The following is a 20,493-nucleotide window of genomic DNA, read 5'->3' on the forward strand; positions in this document are numbered from 1 at the left end:
CTTATTGTATACATAGAAACATGATTTTGGTAAATTAAGTGTTTATAATATCCTATGTTTCTGTAGTTTGGAATAATGAAATACCGAACACATATTGTAATTATTTATCCTTTGTTCTTAAGTTCCAGGAACGTATCAAAAAGTAAGCCTTCTGAATTTCAAGCGGAGAAGTCACTCGAAACCATATCCATGCTACAAATGCGGCAGATCGTACAGCCAGAAAGGAAGTTTGAAACGTCATTTGCGTATGGAGTGTGGCAAAGATCCACAATACATATGCAACATTTGCGAGAAGGGATTCAAGCAGAAAGCCAATTTTCAACGACACAATTTAGCCATACATGGATATCAAGTATAAATTACGTATAATTTATAACATTGGTCAGTGTCTAGTAATATCAATACTAATCAGATATTCGAACAGTGTAGTGATCGAACGATTATAGCTATTCAAAGCTATAATAATTGTATAATCGAATTGACCATCATGGTTGATATTTTCACAGAATAAACGTTTCTTAACGCACGAGGTGTAGCAGTAATTTCAATCCTGATCTATATTCCTAAATTTCAAACACACACATGAACCATCTTGAATGAGAATTGTCCACGAAAATCGGGTTACCACTATTTTACTAATATTTCATGGGTTTTCAGGTCTGCAGTATGGAATGAAATTCCAATACTCTGGGAATCAGTACCCATGCAGTGATTGTGGAAAATCGTACTCCTGGAAATCATCCATGGAACGACATCGTCGCGAGGGATGTGGAAAGCAGCAGTCAGTCAAATGTAACTATTGCGACAAGCGTTACAGATGGACAGATTCCTTGTATCAGCACGTAAAATACAAATGCAAAGTAAAGTCAACGAAATACTCGAAAAAACAGGCACGTCAAGGAAACGTCGCTTACCTCTCCCAAAATCATTAATAGTCGTTATCGTCTACTAGTTAGATTTAAGGAAAAAAATACACCCTCGTTACATTTTCGTTCTCTGTGCAAATATAATACTATATTATGATTTTTAGTGGTATCGAATTGCGTAACGATGTGGTGAATATTCTAATGTTTTATTGTTTGCAAGCTTTATCCACTTTATAATAAAACATTGCAACGTTACAAACTTAGTAAGGCATATAACATTGTATATGTACACGTATTATGATCAAATTTTTATTTTCAATAAATGTAATATTTGTAAAACGCTGTTATATCTATTTCAGGATCGTTATCGTTTTACATTATTGTCATTTGATTTAAGGCAGTAATTGGTAGCCTGACTCTGAGAGTCAAACTGAACCACACCCAGCACCTGGTTTATCGTGGATAAAGATAAAACATTTACAGGTTTGTAGACAATCTTCGCATTCGGATAAGAATTGAGGAGAAGAACGCACAAAAGATATTTTTTTACAAACAGTAATTTTATATTTACAAAGGTTGACACACAACTGTCATTCTTTATTTCAGTCGTAATGTAACTCGGTCGTAACGTCAACGACATCCAGTTAATAATTGGACCTTATGAACATAAATAACTCGATTTTATTGTTGTTTCAGACGCTAAAAGAGATCCCAAACGTGTGAACTATGATGCACCATTTCGTTGCTATAAATGTGGGAAACAATATACATGGGCGGATTCTCTAACTCGGCATCTACGGGAAGGATGTGGAAAGTTGCCAAAATATTGTTGCCGACTTTGCGGTAGAAAATTCAAGCGAAAGGACTATCTCCAGCGTCACGAAGTCACTGTTCATAAATTTGAAATTGAAATAATTTAATATTGCTTTTATTTAAATACAATTGTTCTGCGTTACTTTTACATTTTTATAGAAAAAAAAAGAAAAAAGCCTAAAACAAATAGAAAAAGAGCAGAAGAAAAAACCCTGCAGTATGAATTGTAAGAAAGTGGATAACAAGTGTGACGATGCGAAAGAGTAATTTTAATATACAATGAAATTATACGCTCATTCCACAACGGCAATACACACGTTCTCTGTATTATTGAATTCCCTCTCTAACCTTTCACACATGTAATTGCGAGAGCACCACATCCTAAAGAAAATGAATTTGTTCTCTTGGCAAACCGATCGCTCAAAAATGAATTAATTATTTTCAGGTGGTTTAGGAGGCGACTACTACAAAAGGATTGGAAAGCATTCCTGCCGCACATGCGGAAAGGAGTATAAGTGGATGCAGTCTTTGACCAGACATAAACGCGAAGAGTGTGGAAAAGCACCGCAGCATTGTTGCCCAGTTTGCGAAATAAGGATCCGACACAAGTGGCTTTTGAAGAAACACATAATTAATATGCATCCATGGTTGCTTTTGAAAAGGAAGAATACATGAAGTGTCTAATATTATACGTATATGGAGTAGAAAAGAAACGAACAGGTTTAGATTATCCTTACGATATCTATTGTTGTGTACCCGTCTAATTATTATTATGATTATTATTATCATTACATCAGATTTGTTCTAATAAAAATGGTGTATGTTTTAAGATAATTAAAATTTGTAATAATACTCCGAGTCACGTATATTATCCAACTATTAGAGATGGCAGCTAACAAGTATATATATTTATGTACACTCTAATAAAGATTTTAAATGAATTACCGTGCAAGAAATATGAAAATCACTGACATTCTGTAAATAGCATTTTAAAATTTTACGGGTGACGTGTACTATTGTGATCGGACACTAATATCATTCTAAATAATCCTATGTAATTGAATTTCTAATAATCATTAATTTTATGTTTTCAGGTAATTTCAGGTCAGATTACTATAAAAGATACCGAGGAAAATATTCGTGTGATGCCTGTGGGAAACAGTATACATGGAAACCATCTTTGACTAGACACAAGCGTGAAGAATGTGGCAAATCGCCACAATTCGCCTGCCCAGTTTGTCGAATCAAAGTCAGACGCAGGGGTCAATTAAAGCAGCATTTAATGTACATACACAATTGGCTATGTTCGTAAAACTAAATGATCCAACGCTTTGTAAATTTAGTATAATGTATATTAAATATCGAGACTCTGTAATACCATTCTTGATAATTTTTTTTTTTTTTTTTTACATTATCTTTTTTTCTTTGTCGTTCAACTGCGGCATTTAATCTTAAATCGTATCGTGTTCTAAAAATAATAGTCATTCAAATCTATAAACTCAGCGCTAACAGCGCAGTTCAAACTTGATAGATTCTTTAGTTTCATTTATATAATGCCAATACCTATGTGACTACGTACTTATAAATTCATCTAATAAGAATCAGTACGTAGAGTTCTTGTAAGACACGCTACTTTCGTGAAAACCTTGCCCAAGGATACTCGAAGTTTTTTGAGAGATATTCGTTAGTATTTCAACTGGTGAGAGGGAAAACTATCATTATCATTATTAAAGTGCATACTGAAGGTGAAATAAGGTCAATTATTTATCTATTAAGCGTCTGTAATGAGATGTTCAGTCGAGCGTTACCCTTTAATTTTAAAGACAATAATATAATTGAATTTGTAAGTGTATGTCGAATTGTGGTATTTATAATAATATATAGACTGCAGTAAACATCCATAAAAATGTGACTTTTAAATGCAGCGATGTGTCGAAATTCCTACTCCCAATGTTAACAATATATGTATTATCATTGTAAGCATATAATGTTTTATGGGTGTCTATATAATTAAAACGTCATCGCATGTCTCGCCTGTATACGCATCATTCCTTGACAAGTATCAACATGGTATTTCTTTTTTGTTTTGCAGGTGTGCGTTATTCACTAACTCATCCATGCAGAGTATGCGGAAAGCAGTACACGCACAAATCTTCCATGTACAACCATCTAAGATTGTGCGGAAAAGAACCGAGATTCGCATGCCATCTGTGCGGAAAGAAGTTTAAATATAAACATCGACTGCAATCCCATTTGATATCTAACTTCCATGTCTTACGCCAATAGCAATAATGGTATTAATACGTATTACATTGTCAATGATGCCGAGGCTGTATATGAATGTTTAAAATTATCTCTATGAAAGTCTTGCGTCAAATAGAATCTATTATCATTCTTTTTTATTGTTACAATTTTCATTGTTCGAATTTTAAATTAGGAATTATTTTCCAGTCACCGAGGATGCGCCAACCTACCCATGCCGGACTTGCGGCAAGATGTTTAACAAAAAGAAGACAATGTGGAATCATTCGAGACATTGCGGGAAGGAACCACAATTTCTTTGCGTCATTTGTGGGAAGAGGTTCAAGCAAAAACATCATTTACAGAAGCATCTCAAGACAATTCACAAGCATGAAGAATTGACTTGTAACGATAATAAAAATAACGTTTGGTATTAAGAGGCACAGGAAAAATTTCATGTCTTCAAGATAATTATAAAACAAAGCGTATAATTAATAATTCTATTACTAATTCAAGCTGCGAAAATTTCCACGTATTATATATTCAATCTGTAAATAAAGAATTATATTTTAACTTTACCATGCTTACGTTGTATAACAATTCGCCCGTTCGTCTTATCATTATTGTTAAAAATTACTGTGATTCATGAATTAACGTACGTTTTGTTTTTCTCTGCTTGTTTTCTAGGTTTCCATTCGCCTTACAGAAGATTTGTGTGCAACAATTGCGGACGAAGATACCTAAGACAGTATACCTTGCACAAGCACCTTAAATTCGAATGCGGAAAGGAACCACAATTTGTGTGCCCGTTGTGCGGAAACCAATTTAAACACAAGCACCGACTCAAATCACACTTGATGTCGTACAAACATGTCTCTCGCAATAAAACTTTGAAATAAATGCAAATACAAATTAACAAAGTACAACAACAATTATTAAAATTCCTCCTATTGACGAGAAAAAATTTATGACAAGAATGGCGTCATTGAATTAATGGTAATAAATTTATTACATTAAATGTTCGAATATCTTTTTTATAGACCGGCTGAAGAAATGGGCGTGCGACAGATGTGGAAGACGATACATGTGGAAAGTATCCCAACAAAATCATATGCGTATCGAATGTGGAAAGGAACCAACATTCACGTGCCCTATTTGTGGAAGGAAATTTAAACACAAACATCGCTGGCAATCCCACGCATCAAAGATACATCACATCATTCTATGAGAAGCTTTCATGTAACAGATATAATTTTTATTCATTATACTCTATCCCAATCTAGGATAAATAATTCATGTGATCATTTTTCTTCGCACTGACAATGTATTGACAATTACTTGTGTTGACGAAATAAAGCCTTAAACAGCCAAGTGAATTCTCTCAGTATCATCTGAACAGTACTAATACTATTAAACTATAATATTTTAATCATGTAATTTGGACTTTTGTAACATCTAAATGTATCGTCACAACATTATTTGCAGACGTGATTATCATCTAGTAGAAACTTTCTTGTCACGTCAAGCGTAATTAACAGACCTGATAGTCAATACGAGCCGAATCTTTCTGGAAAATTATTTCACTTTTGCTTCATGCATCGGGTGTGTTTTTATACTGAAAAAGATTTTTCTGTTGTTTTAGATTTGCACAATCGAAAGCTGTTCCCAATGGTCGTCCACAGAGATCAAAAAGCCAACTCGAGGAATGACTATTATTCGACAAGAAATACGTCCAGCTTATCGCACAATTTGCAAAACCTGCAAACATCGCTTCGTGTAAAAAAATCTCTTGCTAAATTTCCCTGCAATCGATGCAACAAAGTTTACAAGGTCAAAAGATCTTTGACTCGGCATTTACGTCTGGAATGTGGAGTTGGTCCCTCTGAAATCTGTTGCATTTGTGGCAGAGGGTTTCGCTATAAATTCGCATTAAGGGATCACGAATCTCGGTGTCGAAAAAAGTTTAATAGGATTCGGAAATAAACTTGCTATAGTGTTGAATCCATACTTTCAGAGCACAACGTAGAAGGTTGGTAAATAAAACTGTATGATGATCTGTTCCGTGTATTACACTAGTATGGAATAAATCAATATTTATCGTTAATCCATTATAAATGTATGTGCAAATAATAATAAACCAAAAACATGAAATAGTGATTTTTATTTATCTGTCGCATAGTGTCGAAAGTATTTATTTCAACTTACCTTTATTTTTAGTTCACACATAAGTTACATATTAAATTTTATAAAAATGAAGAGAATGCGATTGGTATATGTATGATTCGTTGTTGTACGTATTCAACTGAGATCTGTATTTCATATTCACAATTCTAACTGTATATAAATAATATCATTTCAGGTGTACGATCAGTGGCGCAACAAGCTATCGGAAGTTTCATTGCTCCAAGACCGCGACGTTCTACCAAACGTGTTATTCGATGCCGTGACTTAACGGCAGCAAGACTAAGTCTTTTTCCGGTATATCAGAGCACTCCGTCGCAACCTGAACGATGTAGAGATTTTATTTGTATGCAGTGTGGAAGATCGTACAAAAGGTACGACAGTTTAAAGAGGCACCAGCGTGTCGAATGTGGAAATAAAAAGGGACAACATGTATGTAAACTGTGTAATAAAAAGTTTAATTACAGATTCCTGTTAAGGAACCATCATCTTGCCTTGCATGGAAGATGAGCCAATTTTGTCGCTTGTTATATCGTCTGTACATTTTAGTTTGCCTAAGTCAGAACATCTGATCCTTGACTATATATAGTATTTTATGCTACTTTATAAATTCAATGTCTGCTATTTCGATAACGTGTAATATACATTTCATGAGTAATGAGATGTCGACATTTTCTCTGCTAAAAATAATGTTCGTCGTGAAATAAATATATGTGTGAATTATTAAATTAATCCTGTCTGCAGTTCTCGATCATCCATCATTGATCCTCAAGATATAAAACGTAATCAGCGCCTAATGTAATTAGATAGTACTGTTTATGTAACAAAAATGTTCGCACGTTCACTCGTAGTTTGTAGAAGGTACTCTTAGTTTAACGCAATATACTGTTTGCTATTTGGATACATGAGTTTTTATTTTTTTTTTTTCAGATATAATCATGCAACTCAATACTTCGCAAACTCATTGGTTGCCATTCATCTTGGATAGTTCTGCTATTTCTATGAATTCATCGTGCAGTAAAACTAACAAGCAACGATATGTTTGCGGAGAATGCGGAAAGTCTTACACGTGGATGGACAGTTTGAGACGTCACCAAAAGGCTGAGTGCGGCGATAAAGAGGCGAGATACTCGTGCGATCTGTGTGACAGAAAGTTTTACCGAAGATATCGGTTTCGTGATCATATGCTATCAAAACATGATGGAATATGAACATCAAAAGATTGTCATTTGTGTTTTGTGTTTTGTGTTTTGTGTATGTTGATAAATCAACATAGTTCTATAGGAATTTTAAATACTAAATAAAAATAGCTTGTAATTACTTGATAATTTTTTTAATCGTTGTATTTAGTAATAATAAAGTGTTGAGTCTCTAAGAATTATATATATAAGATTAGTGACTAGATTCGATAAACTTTGTCACTTCTCACTTTCAGCCAGCATTCCCAATGAACGAAAATGGATGATTTCGAATCGAAAAGAATTGAAGAAAATTGATTCTACAACGGACCACGTCACCTTATTCAATTCGTTTTCATTCGAAATTGTTCAACTGCATTAAAACTGGAAGCTGTTAATCAGCTTTCGTTTACTGCATTATAGTGTCCAGCTTGTATGCACTCTAATATTTATGCTTTATTTACAAAGTAGCGAGTATAATTTTCTAAAACATTTATTTACTTTCCAGATTTGTCGTCGCCAAATTCTGCGTTAGACTATGATCCTGTTTTGACGCTGCGACTTAAACAACGAATGCAGAATCTACTGTCAGGCGACATGCAACATATACCCCAAATGACAGGACATCTGCCAAAATTAAACGTCGAGCCCTGTACAGTCTTGTCTGAAACTGTATTATTTGCCAGACGAGCAATCGATGCACTTGAAAATCAATTTGCTTGCTCTGATTGCGGCAGGACATATAAGCGGCGTGACAGTCTGAGACGTCATAAAAGGGAAAGCTGCGGAAAGAACAGGAAAACATTTTCATGCTACATTTGTAAAAAGATCTTCGATCAACCTTCCGAACTGCGCAATCACGTTTTGACTCACGACAGATTCTAAAGTCAATGCTTATTTACAATTTTCTGTGTGTAGGCTGAATACTACCTAAGTTATAATGCTCATTCGCGATCAAGTGTAAATTTTATACCGTTTAATTTATTTCAAAAGATTTACTTATTACGTACGACTATAAGAGTGGATTCATGTTTTACAATATGCATAAACTATTCATCTTAATCGTAAGGGTATTCAATTATGTATGTTAATAATAAATCCCTGTGTGAACAGACTCTTCGATCATCGTTGATGTGAGCTATTCACATACATCAAGTGTTGCATGAGCTTTTGAGAAACTAGTGTGTACCATCGTTGAGAATATTGGCATTAAAAATACTTGATACTTTATTTTTTGACAATTATTTGAGGCTTAGATTTCCCCTTTTTTGAATCGGTACAACACATTGCATGTGCAAAGTTTCCAGCAAGTATTTTTTCTTAGATTTTGTGGGCAGACTTTTTGATTCACATGAAATGCGCTAACAGTATCTCAGATAAATATTATTATACATCCTATAATCGAATATGTACGCTCTGAGCATATCGAAGAGTTTACATGTATGCAAAAGTAATATTTTTTATAGTTACCTGTAACTTATTAAAACTTGTCAATTTTTTCTTTCAGATTATCAAAACGATAGCGAGCTAAAGTGTCCGCGAGTTATTATTAAGAGACACGAATTCCGCTCAGCCGACATTAACACACTGTTGAGTCCAAGAGCGAGTAGACAAAATAATTACGAATCAGTACAACACTCCAAGAAATCTACAACTCGACTCGATAACGACACACCATCAACTTCTACTTCAAGAAATCGCAATAGTTTGGATCGATATGTTTGTTCTGTGTGCGGTAAGGGATACAAGCTTTCGAAAAACTTGAAGCGGCACACGAATTTTGAATGTAACAAGGAAAAAAAATTCTCGTGCCTCTTATGTGGAAAAAAATTTTATCATTATTTTAAAGTTAAAAACCACGTTGCCGCAGTGCACAGAAATTCAAATTCCGCATAATTGTTATTCAACATAATATAATTTCACAGGCAATGTAAATCGAATGTGATATACAACTAGCTATTGAGACTTCTATGATGGTTTGAAAAATTCTCTATGTCCCAAGCATAATTATGTACATCTAAAATACTTGTAAATATTAACTGCGTCGTGATATTTTGAATTGCATAACGGATTACCTTTAGAAAAAAAAAAAAAAAAAAAAAAAAAAACGAACCTCAAACAATTCTTCGCCAAATTCTTTTATAATCACCCCACATGTTGTTAGTACATACTAATAAATGACAAGTTCTGATCTGATAAAGAGAAATGTGACCATCTTAGCTGAGTGGAAAATGGAACAGAACTTTTATTTGTTGCATTGCGTCGTAGATTAGACAGCCGTTTTCGTTTGAAATAATAAAATATATCTGTACCAAAATTATACCCATTATATTTAATTAACGATTGTTTTTTTTTTTATTTTTTTACTGGAATAAGTGATGTACCTATAAAATACATGATTTGTTCTTGGAGAACGAAATTCACGTACTTGGTGCTCAAGCACGGAGATCAAAAATAATCTCGTTTGCTTAGATAAGTATGATCGGCGGGCTTCATATATTGCAGTAATAGTTGATATTTGCAGAGACAATAAAATAATTCGTCAACGCTTTTGGTGAATGGTATGTGTTGAACTCTTGTTCTGTGTTCGTCCTACACGTTATGTTAGTTGTGCTTTGCGCAAACAATGGTACATACGATCCAAATAACACAGTTTATGCTGAATAATGTTGACAAGATTTATTTATCTTTTTTTAGACCAGAAATATTCACCAGGGGCAGCTATTGAATGGTATTACCAATATCAGAGTCTGTACTTCCAATTACTTGCTGAAAAAAAAATGGCTACCACATCGAAGACTCCGGGCAGCGATGAAAAATCTTCGATATCATGCGGGGGCCAGCAAAGAGTGCAGCGATCAGGAGCAGCCTGCTTGTTTCTAACCGAGAAAGAAATGGCAGATATGTCGCAATCCGTTGAACAAAATGTATTGCCTTGTCCGAGTGAACAAACAAACTCGGAGGTGAATTGTGGCCCCGCAGAAACCTTAAGCTTCGTAACGAGCAATATTCAAAGCAGTGGATATTCGTGCCCACGATGTGGTAACGCATACGCTAGACCTCATTCATTAAACAGGCATATAAGATTTGAATGTGGTGTAGAGCCACAATTTGAATGTCCTATTTGTCATAAAAAGTCTAAGCATAAACATAATTTGGTGCTACATATGCGTACACATCAAAAACCTTGATCAGATTAATTATTTTTATTGACTCTGGATCTAAAGAGACTTAATTTAAACATACGGAGAAATCTTAATTATTCAACAAATTTCTTGACTCATTTTCAGCTATAATTCATCGACTGCATTGCACAGGTTTTAATTCGTTTATTTTTTTTCCAATACACGTATTTTATAATCATTACCAACGATCTCTAAATATTAATTAACAAAACATAACGCGTCTCCAGTAAAGACTGATAAAACTGCCATATTAATTTAATTCAGGGCAAAGAATCATCATAATATTTTTCTATAGTTCTTAGCACCGAATGAGATATCCTGCGCACATGATAAAATAAATTACATTGTTACTGTAGATTATGTAGTATACTATGCTAAGGGTAAAATCAGTTAAATATATGTATATTATATATATATATATATATATATAATATATTATATTTGTCATAAGTGAATAAAAATAATCAAATGAGAATTATGCACGCACACAGTGTCTTGCGTGTATCACACATAACATGTACCATATATAGTCGAGTATAAATTTCACTGCTTATTCATATTTCTCTATATGATACTAGAAAAAAAAATCCTCTTATTCAGTTGAATTTTATAACGAACCAGTGTAATTATATAGAGAATAGTTTACCATTAGTTCAAACTGTGATTTAAAAGAAAAGATATACATGTATTAGAAATTGAAGTATTTTCGTTGAAACGAATCATTGTTATTTTAAAATGAATTCGCAAATTCGACACATTGTATTAAGTATGTATGTAGATTGTGTAATCTATATATACATTATATAGTATATATATATATATATATATATATATATAACTTTAGTTGAATTAATAAACATATATTTGCTAACGCCTTAATTATAAGTCTTTTACATTTAATGCATTTGCACAAGTTGCCATCAATGAAAAAAAATTATTTGGGCATCTTACCAAGTTCCTGTTAATCGAATGACGAATTATTATGCAACTTGAGAGTTTAATTGCAGCATGAATCGATGTATCTGCATGTTAAAATTCAGCTAAATTTTTGTAATCCATTAAATGTTTCAGTGTGGCAGCCACTTAGAGATGGAGAGGATGGTCCTCCGTTTTTGTGCCCACGATGTGGACGTAGCTACTCTCATAGATGCAACCTTACTCGACATTTGAGACTTGAATGTGGAGTTCGCCCCAGATATCAGTGTTTAGTTTGTAAGAAAAAATTCAAGCATCGTCATCACTTGCACGACCATCAGCGTACCCATTTGCGTACCGGTTTGAGAACAACCCAAATCTATGAACAAGTGTATAATATCTGATGAGATCGCATCAAAATTTTTTAGATATATCGAAGAACGTATTAACGTAAGTTTGGAGCGAATTGTAGTGATGTGATTTTTTGTACAGTTATATAGATTAATTTAGTCATTGCAACATCGCCACACGTGTTACATTATCTGTTTATTATACATATCCTTACAGCTTATTTGGTCAATCTACGTTAGAAAGAACTACCGAAATTTAAATTTAACTTGTAAGTAAAAATCTGACAAGTTGTTGCTCGGTCCAAAGTACTAAGCTATACGTATGCATATAAAGCCAAAGTAACCCAGGTACTTTTTGACTCGGTAAATTAAAGCTAAGTTAAAACAATAAGAAAACAATAGAAAACGAAACGATTTGATTTATTTACTTTACTGAAAATCAACCGATAACTGATAATAAAAGGTCCCCAAATTTCTATCCAATGCGCGAATGAACGACGAATTTTATATTATTATCAACGAATAGTAGTTAGCATTATCATCGCCGTCTCTCAAACCTGTGTACTTCGGAATAGTAATACAAATTTCAATTTTCAAATTATACCTAAATTCGAATCGTTCTTAACTGCAGCCCTCGATATCTCGATGATCGATTTTAGAGTTAAACTTACACGAGCTGATCAGAGCAAGCAGACGAGCAAGAGATTCACTATCAGTAAGCAGCCGAAAGCGACCGTCGAACGGATAAGTAAGCGAATAACAAAAATAAAATGATTTGCGGCGAACGTATCGTTCGACAAAGGAATCCGATTGATAAAATATAAACAAACTTATGGAGTTCCAAGTGAGTGAAATGCCGACAAATTTTTGCTAGACTACACCAGGTTAGGTTAGGTTAGATTCGTTAGAAAGTGAAGGTAACCTAAAACAGCGAGAAAATGTATTACCGAACGTGTCGTGGAATCGCGTTAATGCGAAACAGACAATTTAGCACAAACGTTGGTAAAAATTTATTTAAAGAATACGACAGCTCGAAATCAACGGTACACAGTGAAAGGAAGACAAATCTTCGCGCCACTCTCCACTACGTCACAGCAGCGGGTGTTCTTGCTGTTGGTTTGAGCTACGCCGCTGTGCCTTTGTACAGGCTGTTTTGTCGGGTATGAATACCTTCGTTTAATTTGATCCACTTTGATCTTTGTAATTTTCTTCTCTTTATGAATATCCGCTATCCTTAGGCGTACAGTTACGGTGGGACAACAGCGACTGGGCATGATGCCTCCAAAATAGAAACTATGAAATCGATCCAGAATCGCCAGTTCAAAGTCAGATTCAACGCAGACGTCGGCGCTAGCATGAGGTGGAACTTCAAGCCGCAACAAAATGAGATTGACGTTGTGCCTGGAGAAACTGCGCTCGCGTTTTATACTGCTACAAATCCATCGAACAAACCTGTCGTCGGCATATCCACTTACAATGTTGTTCCGTTCGAAGCTGGCCAGTACTTCAATAAGATACAGTGTTTCTGCTTCGAGGAACAAATGCTGAATCCACATGAACAGGTGATTTGAGCTAAATCGTCAGATATCCTTGTGTATCCTAATAAGTTCCAGTCAATTTATATGAAATTACAAAGTACATAGGACAATTAAAAAAGGGGTAAAACACCAAAGAATGAAAACTGTTAAAAAATGGTATTAAATGCTTTTAGATTAGTTTTAGAACTTTTAATATTTTGGTATTTTTAGTGTGGCAGTGCTAGAGAGATCGAGTATTTTTTTAATAATGTTTTGGTACTCTTCTTCGACTCATCATTTATATCTAAAGATGAAAATAAATGGCTTGCTAATCTGTTTATCAGGTGGACATGCCGGTTTTTTTTTACCTGGACCCGGAGATTGTGGAGGATCCCAAGCTGGAATATATTGATGAAATAACGTTATCCTACACTTTTTTTGAGGCCAGAGATGGTCTGAAACTTCCCCTACCTGGCTATGCTAATAGGCACTCGTAGTAACGTTCGATCGAATCGATTATTTATTCAATAGGTAATTATGTAATATCCTATTACGAAATATTAGCGCAAATTACTGTATAGACAACATATATGTATATATATCTATATATTCTAATATACATGTATATACATACGTGTATTTGAAGATTTTTATCGAATGTTTACTCATTACCTTATTTTTGCTGTGAAATTATCACATACCCTAAATATCCTTTAGGAGTGTATTTCTTTTTCATGATTATCAAGAACTATCGCTAGATACTTTTAATGATTCGTTATGATTGGACAACATTCGTGGTATTTTTGTTTGTTATTTTTTTTCTTCACTCTTTTTTTTCCGGCAGGCATCGCTCCTAATTACTCAATACTGAGCAATTTAAATCCTACTTTAAACTGTTTCTAAGCACCTGACTAAACGTGAATGAATTCATCGTTTTATTAAGTTACATTAAGTTCTTCTAAAAAGCTTTTAATAACTGACCTATCAGAGCGTGAAACTAAAATCTAAAAAGTGCGTTCACTGGGTAAGCACGCCTGAGCCCAGCTACTTTTTCTTTATCGATATACATGGCATCAATTTTTAACGCCAAGTCGTGCTCCATTGAGTTCCGCGTTCTCAGCAATCTCTGGTGTTGGTTTTCCAACTCTTTTAACATTTTATACATGCGTTCGACCTGCTGGTTTATTCCTTCGATTTCTTTCTGTAAGCTGCAAAATGACGGTTCGCAGTAATTGATAATAATCAGGCAATCAACGACCAAGGTAATTTCAAAAAGTTGAACACCTCGACAGCGAAGCATCTGACAATAGATAATATCAGAGACTTTGGGACTGTTCAACACTGATAATTTCACAAGGGGAAAATCTACTACAGAAAGGGAGACATATCGTTTAAAACAGTAGGAGCAGGACTTGTTGAAAATATCCAACATGTAATCTTGGATTGTGTATGTGGGTAACAATAATTAATTGAAAAAATATAAAGGGCGATGAAAATTTGTCTTACAAACCTTAACTGTGCATAATCTCTACATAGTTCAAGTTCTGGTCGATGGAGCCGAGCCTCGAGTCGAGTGTGAGCTACCTTGAGAGCATAACTTTTGTCAGCGATTGCCTTGCGTGTTAATTCCAAGTTCTTTTCCACATCAAATATCTCCTGCTGAAGCTGTAAGGGCCGAAAAAATCAATTAGTTAATTACTGATTGGTTGAGAATTAGTAGTTTATCAATTTAACAACAGTTTACGTTACTTTGTGCAGGTGCTGTTTCAACATGTTTTTTGCTTCTAACAACTCAGAAGACCTGCGCGATAGTGCATTGTTCGTATTACTCCAAGAATCCCACATCTCCTGGGCAACTTGATTTATTAAAGCCTCAGCGTCACTTCGAAGTTGGCATGATTTTGTTCGCTCAGTCTGCGATTTTTGCACAATTCTATTCGCTGCTTCGGCCCATGTTTCCTGCTCAATTACGCTAGAAGGTATATCGCTTGGATTGAAATTTTTTCCTCATATAGTGAAAAGAAATCTGTATAATGTGCGGTGTTTACAAAACTTGTATATACTATTACTCTACGTGCCAAGAATTTGATGCTCTAAATGCTTTGGCCGTTAATGCATAATTTCACAAGTGATCTTGATGTTTGAAACACATCGTAAAGGTACAACTAAACGTGAAATAATATTAAAAACTGGCTTATACCATCCGTCAAACTTTTCAATCCCCGCACAATATTGCAGTCCTCGACTATAATTATTAAGCTGATGACAAACTGTATCTATACCGAGAGCACCTTCTTTATTTTTCAAATCAAGCTCCAGCTGATTCTGCGATGCTCGGCTATTTCGCAACTGAGGAGTATGATGTTTAAGATTTACTTGAATAGATACAGGACATGAAACCAATAATTAAACCAGATCATGCATCAAGTGTATTTAGATACCTGGTCTTTGCATTTATCAAGGCAGATTTCAAGCTTTCTTTGACTGTTTTTCAAATTTTCTATCTCCTTCAATAACGATTTTTCACTTTCATCGTGAACAAGTTCAGTCCCTAAATGAAAATTTTCATGTTGATACAACAAACTAGGAACTGTTTCGTAAATTCTCATCAATAAATTACTATTATACCACAAATACCTTTTCTAGATTCTCGGTGGTACAAACATTCTTCTGCGATATGCAAAGGTCCTTCAATATCGTGCAATGCTTTTTCCAACAATTTTCTACAATCGTATAATCGCTCGTTTTCCATAATAAGCCTTTCAAGCTCGGAGGCAACCTCATTACGCCAGAACATTACGTCGGTTATTCTTTCGCCAATTTTTCTGCCTGTTTCTCTCTGGCCTTGATGTATCTTTTCCTCCGCCTCCCTGAGGCGCAACATTGTGAGATCTCTCAGGTCTGAAGAATATTACACTTCTCACAGGGTTGTACGATTTTTTAACACTCACCTAATAACTCGCACAGTATCATTTCTCAATCGCTCCGCGTAGTGTCTGTTCAAATCTGCCTCGTTATAGTACTTGACTTGCTTCTGAAACCATTCGTTCGGTGTGTATTTTGTGTACAATGCCGATTGTAAAGCGTGTGCAGGATTCCGTTGATATCCGGCTACCAAGTTGGGAAATCGCAAAGGTTGAGTTGCCATATTATCTGTTATGTAGTATGCGTCAGCTGGTCGTTTCATCGTGCACTGCATTGATCTGTAGATTCGAATCGAACGAGATGTATGAAAGATCCTCTAAATTTGGCTACAAATTTTAATCGTGCTTCTGTACATCAAGTTTCGAAAACAAATTCTTATGTCTCTTTAAAACCCATCTACCCAGATATATTTGTTCACTGTTCTGCCAAAAACTTGTTTGTAAATGCCGAACTATGGAGTATTAACTAACTTGATGTGTAAAAGTGAATATAAAAAATTTTATTTTTGTTGAAACTATAAATTTAAAGGTTTTGAAAGGAAGTCACTTCACCAGCACTTGTATAGCAATGCAGTTTGTTGGATCAATAGGATGGTGTTCCAGTAACACAAAGAAAATCAATGGAATTCCTTTACAAGCACCATAAATAGCCTTTATTCAAATAGAAATGCAGAGTCATGCAATTCTGGGTAATTGCCATTGATGCAAATCAGAGTTAGACAACATCATCAATCCCATTAATATCAGTAAATAATTACACATTCAAAAAGCAGGGAATACAAAAGTAAGTTGAAAATGAAATAAAACATCTGCTGTCGAAGGAGGCAAATACAGATCAGTTGACTTATCGCGAGGATCTGAAACAATTTTCTCTACGTTTAAAGTAATTAGCTAGTAATTCATCAAGCTCTCACAGCGGCACGACTTCTACGTTTTCATATCCAGCATTTGTATGTCAGGGACGAGGCTTGGCTATTTCATGGCATTGGCTGTATTGAATCGGAACTGGAGGTACGACACGAGGCATTGCTCCACCTACGGCTGTCCACGGTTGGATTTGCTGTGAAAATATGAATAATATTTGTTTAGAAAGAAGACTGCGTAAAGAATGAGCAAATAATTATATCAGATTATGGGATTCAATTTGAACTGGTATTCAAATATCCCGATTAATTAATATTGCAAGAACAATACAAAAGTTAGAATTGTGGCGAATTTGCAACGATTAAAAATTCAAATTACCCGCCAATGATTAGAGGTCAACATGGCTGACGTTAAGACGGAGGTGCCTGAACGTAAATATATTCATTTAAGTTTTCTACCGGAATTATTAGAGATTCAAACGTACAAGCTATACATGCTACGGTATTTGATCAATATAAACAATTTGAGATATCTTTATTCAGTCGACAACTTTTCGGAGTTTAAATATGCATCCAAATTGAAGTGGAATCCAATTTTTAGGTTATGATAGAAGCATAACGTGACGTCTTGTCTTTTAATTAAATTGTTAAATATAGAGTACGTAAACTTTCCGTTACAATGTAAAGATAATTATCGACGTTACAAAACTTGCTGCGAAAATTTTGTTTCTAGTTCCCTTGTCTGCGCTTGATACACTTACGTACTTGATAACAGATTTGGATTTGATAGTTGACCATAATTCTTTCAGTTTTGTATATAATGTGTTTTTCTCATAATGGATATTTTGTACACTTTTATGTTATTCTTTCAGATTGCCCAGGAACGCAGAGCGAAGATGCTGGAAAAGCTTCTGCCTGCGCCGGCTGTCCTAATCAAACAATATGCTCGTCGGGCGAGGCAAATAAAATTGATCCAGGAATAGAGCTGGTCAAGGAACGGCTTTTGTCCGTTAAACATAAAATTTTAATACTCTCTGGAAAAGGTGGAGTTGGGAAGAGCACAATAACTTCACTTGTCTCACGGGCATTGGCTGCGGATGATTTGGAACGAAATGTAAGAATCGAGAGCTTCTCTTTTAAATTGATAACCCACTAGCATACTTATTAAATGTTAAAATCGTACTTGCAAGTCAATCGTGTTCTGGTTCAAATGTTTGGGTGAAAACAACCCGCAAATGAAACTTGTTTTACCGCAAGAAATTTATCAGTGCCAGAATCAGACTCACCCTTCTTCCCAAACCGAGAATATCCAAATGATTCTCAACGTACATATTAGGCAGAACTGTAAATGGTAGGCAATAGTTTAGGCTGTGACCTGCTGCAGGGAAGACTGAGGAAATGATATCTGTAGCCTGCTTATGTTGTGTCAGGTTGTGTCAGGGTCTTATTGATTTCTATAGTCAGGCCTTCAACTGAACTCAGTGAAATTAATTTAGGTCACATGATCTTTTGCCATACTGGAGTAACTGAAACTCACTATTCTCAGATAAAATATAAATATTTGTTCATTTTCTTTTCTTCTCTTAATGATGAAAATGGTCACCAATGATTTTTACCAAGTAAAGTTTTGATAGTGAGTGATATTTCATTTTATTGTATAGAAAACAAATACTGAGTTATCTAGGGCAGCATTAAAGTATTTAGTTGGAAACTCGGAAAACTTTACAATTTACTTACCATTTTAATAATTATATGTATTCTTACATTTTCTAACGATGTTTTCATTTAATATACGAATTTACTCATAATGGATAGTTTAAATACAAATCTGTTATTTTTTTGTAGGTCGCAGTTTTGGATATAGATATTTGTGGCCCTTCTCAGCCCAGGGTACTTGGAGTATTGGGAGAACAAGTTCATCAAAGTGCTTCCGGGTGGTCTCCAGTTGTAAGTTTGTTGAAATAACATTGGACGCATTGATTCTTGTGAATTTCTCTTGTTACTTATACTTTTATCAACTTGAGATTCGAAGTTAACATATTTGACAAATGAAAAATTCATGTCTATTTTTATCTCTTTCGTTGCAGTACATTGAAGACAATCTATCCCTTATGTCGATTGGTTTTCTACTGGGAAGCGCAAGCGATGCTGTAATATGGAGAGGGCCGAAAAAAAATGGTATTCCATTTTGTTATCATGAAAAAGATAGTAGACGATGCTCAGTCCAAGCGGAAAACCGACCTCTGGTTTCCTAAGGTCTCATATTGTTCTAAGGGTAAAAATTGATATCCCTCGCAGGTATGATAAGACAATTTTTATCAGACGTTGATTGGGGAAGTTTGGACTATCTGATACTGGACACGCCGCCCGGTACTTCCGACGAACACCTGTCTGCGACGTCGTACTTGAAAGCTGCAGGGATCACAGGAGCTCTGGTCGTAACAACACCACAGGAAGTTGCCCTACTCGACGTAAGAAAAGAGATTGATTTTTGCAACAAGGTCAAAATCCCGATTATTGGTATAATCGAGAATATGAGTGCGTTTATCTGCCCCAAGTGCAAGGTGAGATCATTAAAGCAATTATTGCCCCTGTTTTGCGATCGATTATTTCCCTCAATTGTAAGGTTTTTGTGCAACTTCTGGTATTATTGTTCGTTTAGAATTCCGCTGAAATATTCCCAGCATCGACAGGTGGAGGTCGTCAATTAGCCAAGGATTTGAACATAGAATTCTTGGGATCAATCCCACTGGATCCACTCCTGGCAAGATGTTGCGACGAGGGTAAAAATTTTATGACTGAAATGCCAGACTCACCAGTCGTGGCCGTGCTATTGCCTATGATTCAAAGTAAGCCTTCTTTTCTGTTTGCCTTTACATTGCAAAAATAGTAATTCACTTAATAAATCCAAGTTGAGTTTCATTTCAATTTTCGTTTACAGGGATCATACAGAAGTGCGAGAAGACCGAAGTCAGCTCGGCAGTGGACGATTAACATCAGCCAACATTTCCATCTACACTACGGTTACAAATATCGTAAATTATCTTCTTTGTAAAAAAGTACCCAGGTATTTGCGAAAATCAGAACCTGATGCAATACTGGTGGGTATATGGTGAATGATAATTTCCCTAGCGCATGATATGATTGCTAGGCTCGAATTAGACTAGCATCAGCCTCGGAAACGGACGAGATTCGAATAAGAATTTTATTCGCAAAGAAACGTGCGGGGTAAGACGTATATTTTAATAGAATAATATTTATCTATTAAAATTTTATGCGAAAAATAAATGTTGTTACATTAAATTTATATTTATAAACATACTAGGGGCTTCGCCCCTGCGCGCTTCGCGCGCCAACCCCATCTCGGCGCTACGCGCCTCGGGCACTCGGCGCTGCGCGCCTCACTATTTCCTTACGCATTGTCTAGTAGACAGGCGAATTCCTTCATGTTGATTTGATG

At 35.2% G+C, this 20,493-nt stretch overlaps 5 protein-coding genes across 10 annotated transcripts in view; 4 read left to right on the forward strand and 1 right to left on the reverse strand.

The window, feature by feature from the left end:
- Nucleotides 1-7,139, forward strand: part of LOC124300357 (longitudinals lacking protein) — a 101,964-nt gene extending 94,825 nt beyond the window's left edge. Inside the window, exons 7-8 of one of the 6 annotated variants that reach the window (XM_046754365.1) lie at nucleotides 6,280-6,533; nucleotides 7,032-7,139. In XM_046754365.1, the coding sequence (XP_046610321.1) occupies nucleotides 6,280-6,533; nucleotides 7,032-7,037 (260 nt within the window). In that variant the 3' untranslated portion in view covers nucleotides 7,038-7,139. Of the gene's footprint in view, nucleotides 1-122; nucleotides 359-2,124; nucleotides 2,416-2,773; nucleotides 3,007-3,771; nucleotides 3,974-4,130; nucleotides 4,176-5,562; nucleotides 5,940-6,279; nucleotides 6,534-7,031 lie in introns of those variants that run through there. The other 5 variants (XM_046754387.1, XM_046754350.1, XM_046754380.1 and 2 more) reach the window with 5 other exon arrangements.
- LOC124300365 (zinc finger protein 726-like) lies at nucleotides 264-2,108 on the forward strand. The gene is made up of 3 exons (XM_046754398.1): nucleotides 264-381; nucleotides 658-792; nucleotides 1,563-2,108. The coding sequence occupies exons 1-3, from the start codon at nucleotides 342-344 to the stop codon at nucleotides 1,784-1,786; spliced, it is 399 nt and encodes a 132-aa protein (XP_046610354.1). The 5' UTR covers nucleotides 264-341; the 3' UTR covers nucleotides 1,787-2,108.
- Nucleotides 7,140-12,374: 5,235 nt separating the features above from the next.
- Nucleotides 12,375-13,895, forward strand: LOC124300362 (cytochrome c oxidase assembly protein COX11, mitochondrial). The gene is made up of 3 exons (XM_046754394.1): nucleotides 12,375-12,889; nucleotides 12,968-13,291; nucleotides 13,591-13,895. Exons 1-3 carry the CDS (start codon nucleotides 12,668-12,670, stop codon nucleotides 13,741-13,743), a joined length of 699 nt encoding a protein of 232 aa, XP_046610350.1. The 5' UTR covers nucleotides 12,375-12,667; the 3' UTR covers nucleotides 13,744-13,895.
- LOC124300360 (tektin-3-like) lies at nucleotides 13,620-18,468 on the reverse strand. The gene is made up of 9 exons (XM_046754391.1): nucleotides 18,320-18,468; nucleotides 17,085-17,230; nucleotides 16,198-16,449; nucleotides 15,884-16,116; nucleotides 15,688-15,797; nucleotides 15,447-15,595; nucleotides 14,996-15,218; nucleotides 14,757-14,911; nucleotides 13,620-14,454 (listed from the first exon to the last, which is right to left on the reverse strand). Exons 3-9 carry the CDS (start codon nucleotides 16,443-16,445, stop codon nucleotides 14,244-14,246), a joined length of 1,329 nt encoding a protein of 442 aa, XP_046610347.1. The 5' UTR covers nucleotides 16,446-16,449; nucleotides 17,085-17,230; nucleotides 18,320-18,468; the 3' UTR covers nucleotides 13,620-14,243.
- LOC124300361 (cytosolic Fe-S cluster assembly factor NUBP1 homolog) lies at nucleotides 17,310-20,354 on the forward strand. Its single transcript, XM_046754393.1, has 7 exons — nucleotides 17,310-17,465; nucleotides 17,906-18,147; nucleotides 18,879-18,980; nucleotides 19,121-19,211; nucleotides 19,332-19,597; nucleotides 19,696-19,882; nucleotides 19,975-20,354. Exons 1-7 carry the CDS (start codon nucleotides 17,435-17,437, stop codon nucleotides 20,025-20,027), a joined length of 972 nt encoding a protein of 323 aa, XP_046610349.1. The 5' UTR covers nucleotides 17,310-17,434; the 3' UTR covers nucleotides 20,028-20,354.
- Nucleotides 20,355-20,493: the final 139 nt, after the last annotated feature.

Source organism: Neodiprion virginianus, chromosome 3, assembly GCF_021901495.1.
Source record: "Neodiprion virginianus isolate iyNeoVirg1 chromosome 3, iyNeoVirg1.1, whole genome shotgun sequence".
Lineage (NCBI taxonomy): Eukaryota > Metazoa > Arthropoda > Insecta > Hymenoptera > Diprionidae > Neodiprion > Neodiprion virginianus.

Coding starts and splice junctions, on each gene's coding strand:
- LOC124300365 (XM_046754398.1), top strand. CDS start 342: ATGGATATCAAGTATAAATTACGTATAATTTATAACATTG. Junction 382..657: donor ACGTATAATTTATAACATTG/GTCAGTGTCTAG, acceptor ATGGGTTTTCAG/GTCTGCAGTATGGAATGAAA. Junction 793..1,562: donor AAAGCAGCAGTCAGTCAAAT/GTAACTATTGCG, acceptor TTGTTGTTTCAG/ACGCTAAAAGAGATCCCAAA.
- LOC124300362 (XM_046754394.1), top strand. CDS start 12,668: ATGTATTACCGAACGTGTCGTGGAATCGCGTTAATGCGAAACAGACAA. Junction 12,890..12,967: donor TGTACAGGCTGTTTTGTCGG/GTATGAATACCT, acceptor CGCTATCCTTAG/GCGTACAGTTACGGTGGGAC. Junction 13,292..13,590: donor TGCTGAATCCACATGAACAG/GTGATTTGAGCT, acceptor TCTGTTTATCAG/GTGGACATGCCGGTTTTTTT.
- LOC124300360 (XM_046754391.1), bottom strand. CDS start 16,445: ATGCAGTGCACGATGAAACGACCAGCTGACGCATACTACATAACAGAT. Junction 16,117..16,197: donor GATACTGTGCGAGTTATTAG/GTGAGTGTTAAA, acceptor GTTGCGCCTCAG/GGAGGCGGAGGAAAAGATAC. Junction 14,912..14,995: donor TGAAACAGCACCTGCACAAA/GTAACGTAAACT, acceptor CGGCCCTTACAG/CTTCAGCAGGAGATATTTGA.
- LOC124300361 (XM_046754393.1), top strand. CDS start 17,435: ATGGCTGACGTTAAGACGGAGGTGCCTGAAC. Junction 19,212..19,331: donor GAGAGGGCCGAAAAAAAATG/GTATTCCATTTT, acceptor TATCCCTCGCAG/GTATGATAAGACAATTTTTA. Junction 19,598..19,695: donor TTATCTGCCCCAAGTGCAAG/GTGAGATCATTA, acceptor TTGTTCGTTTAG/AATTCCGCTGAAATATTCCC.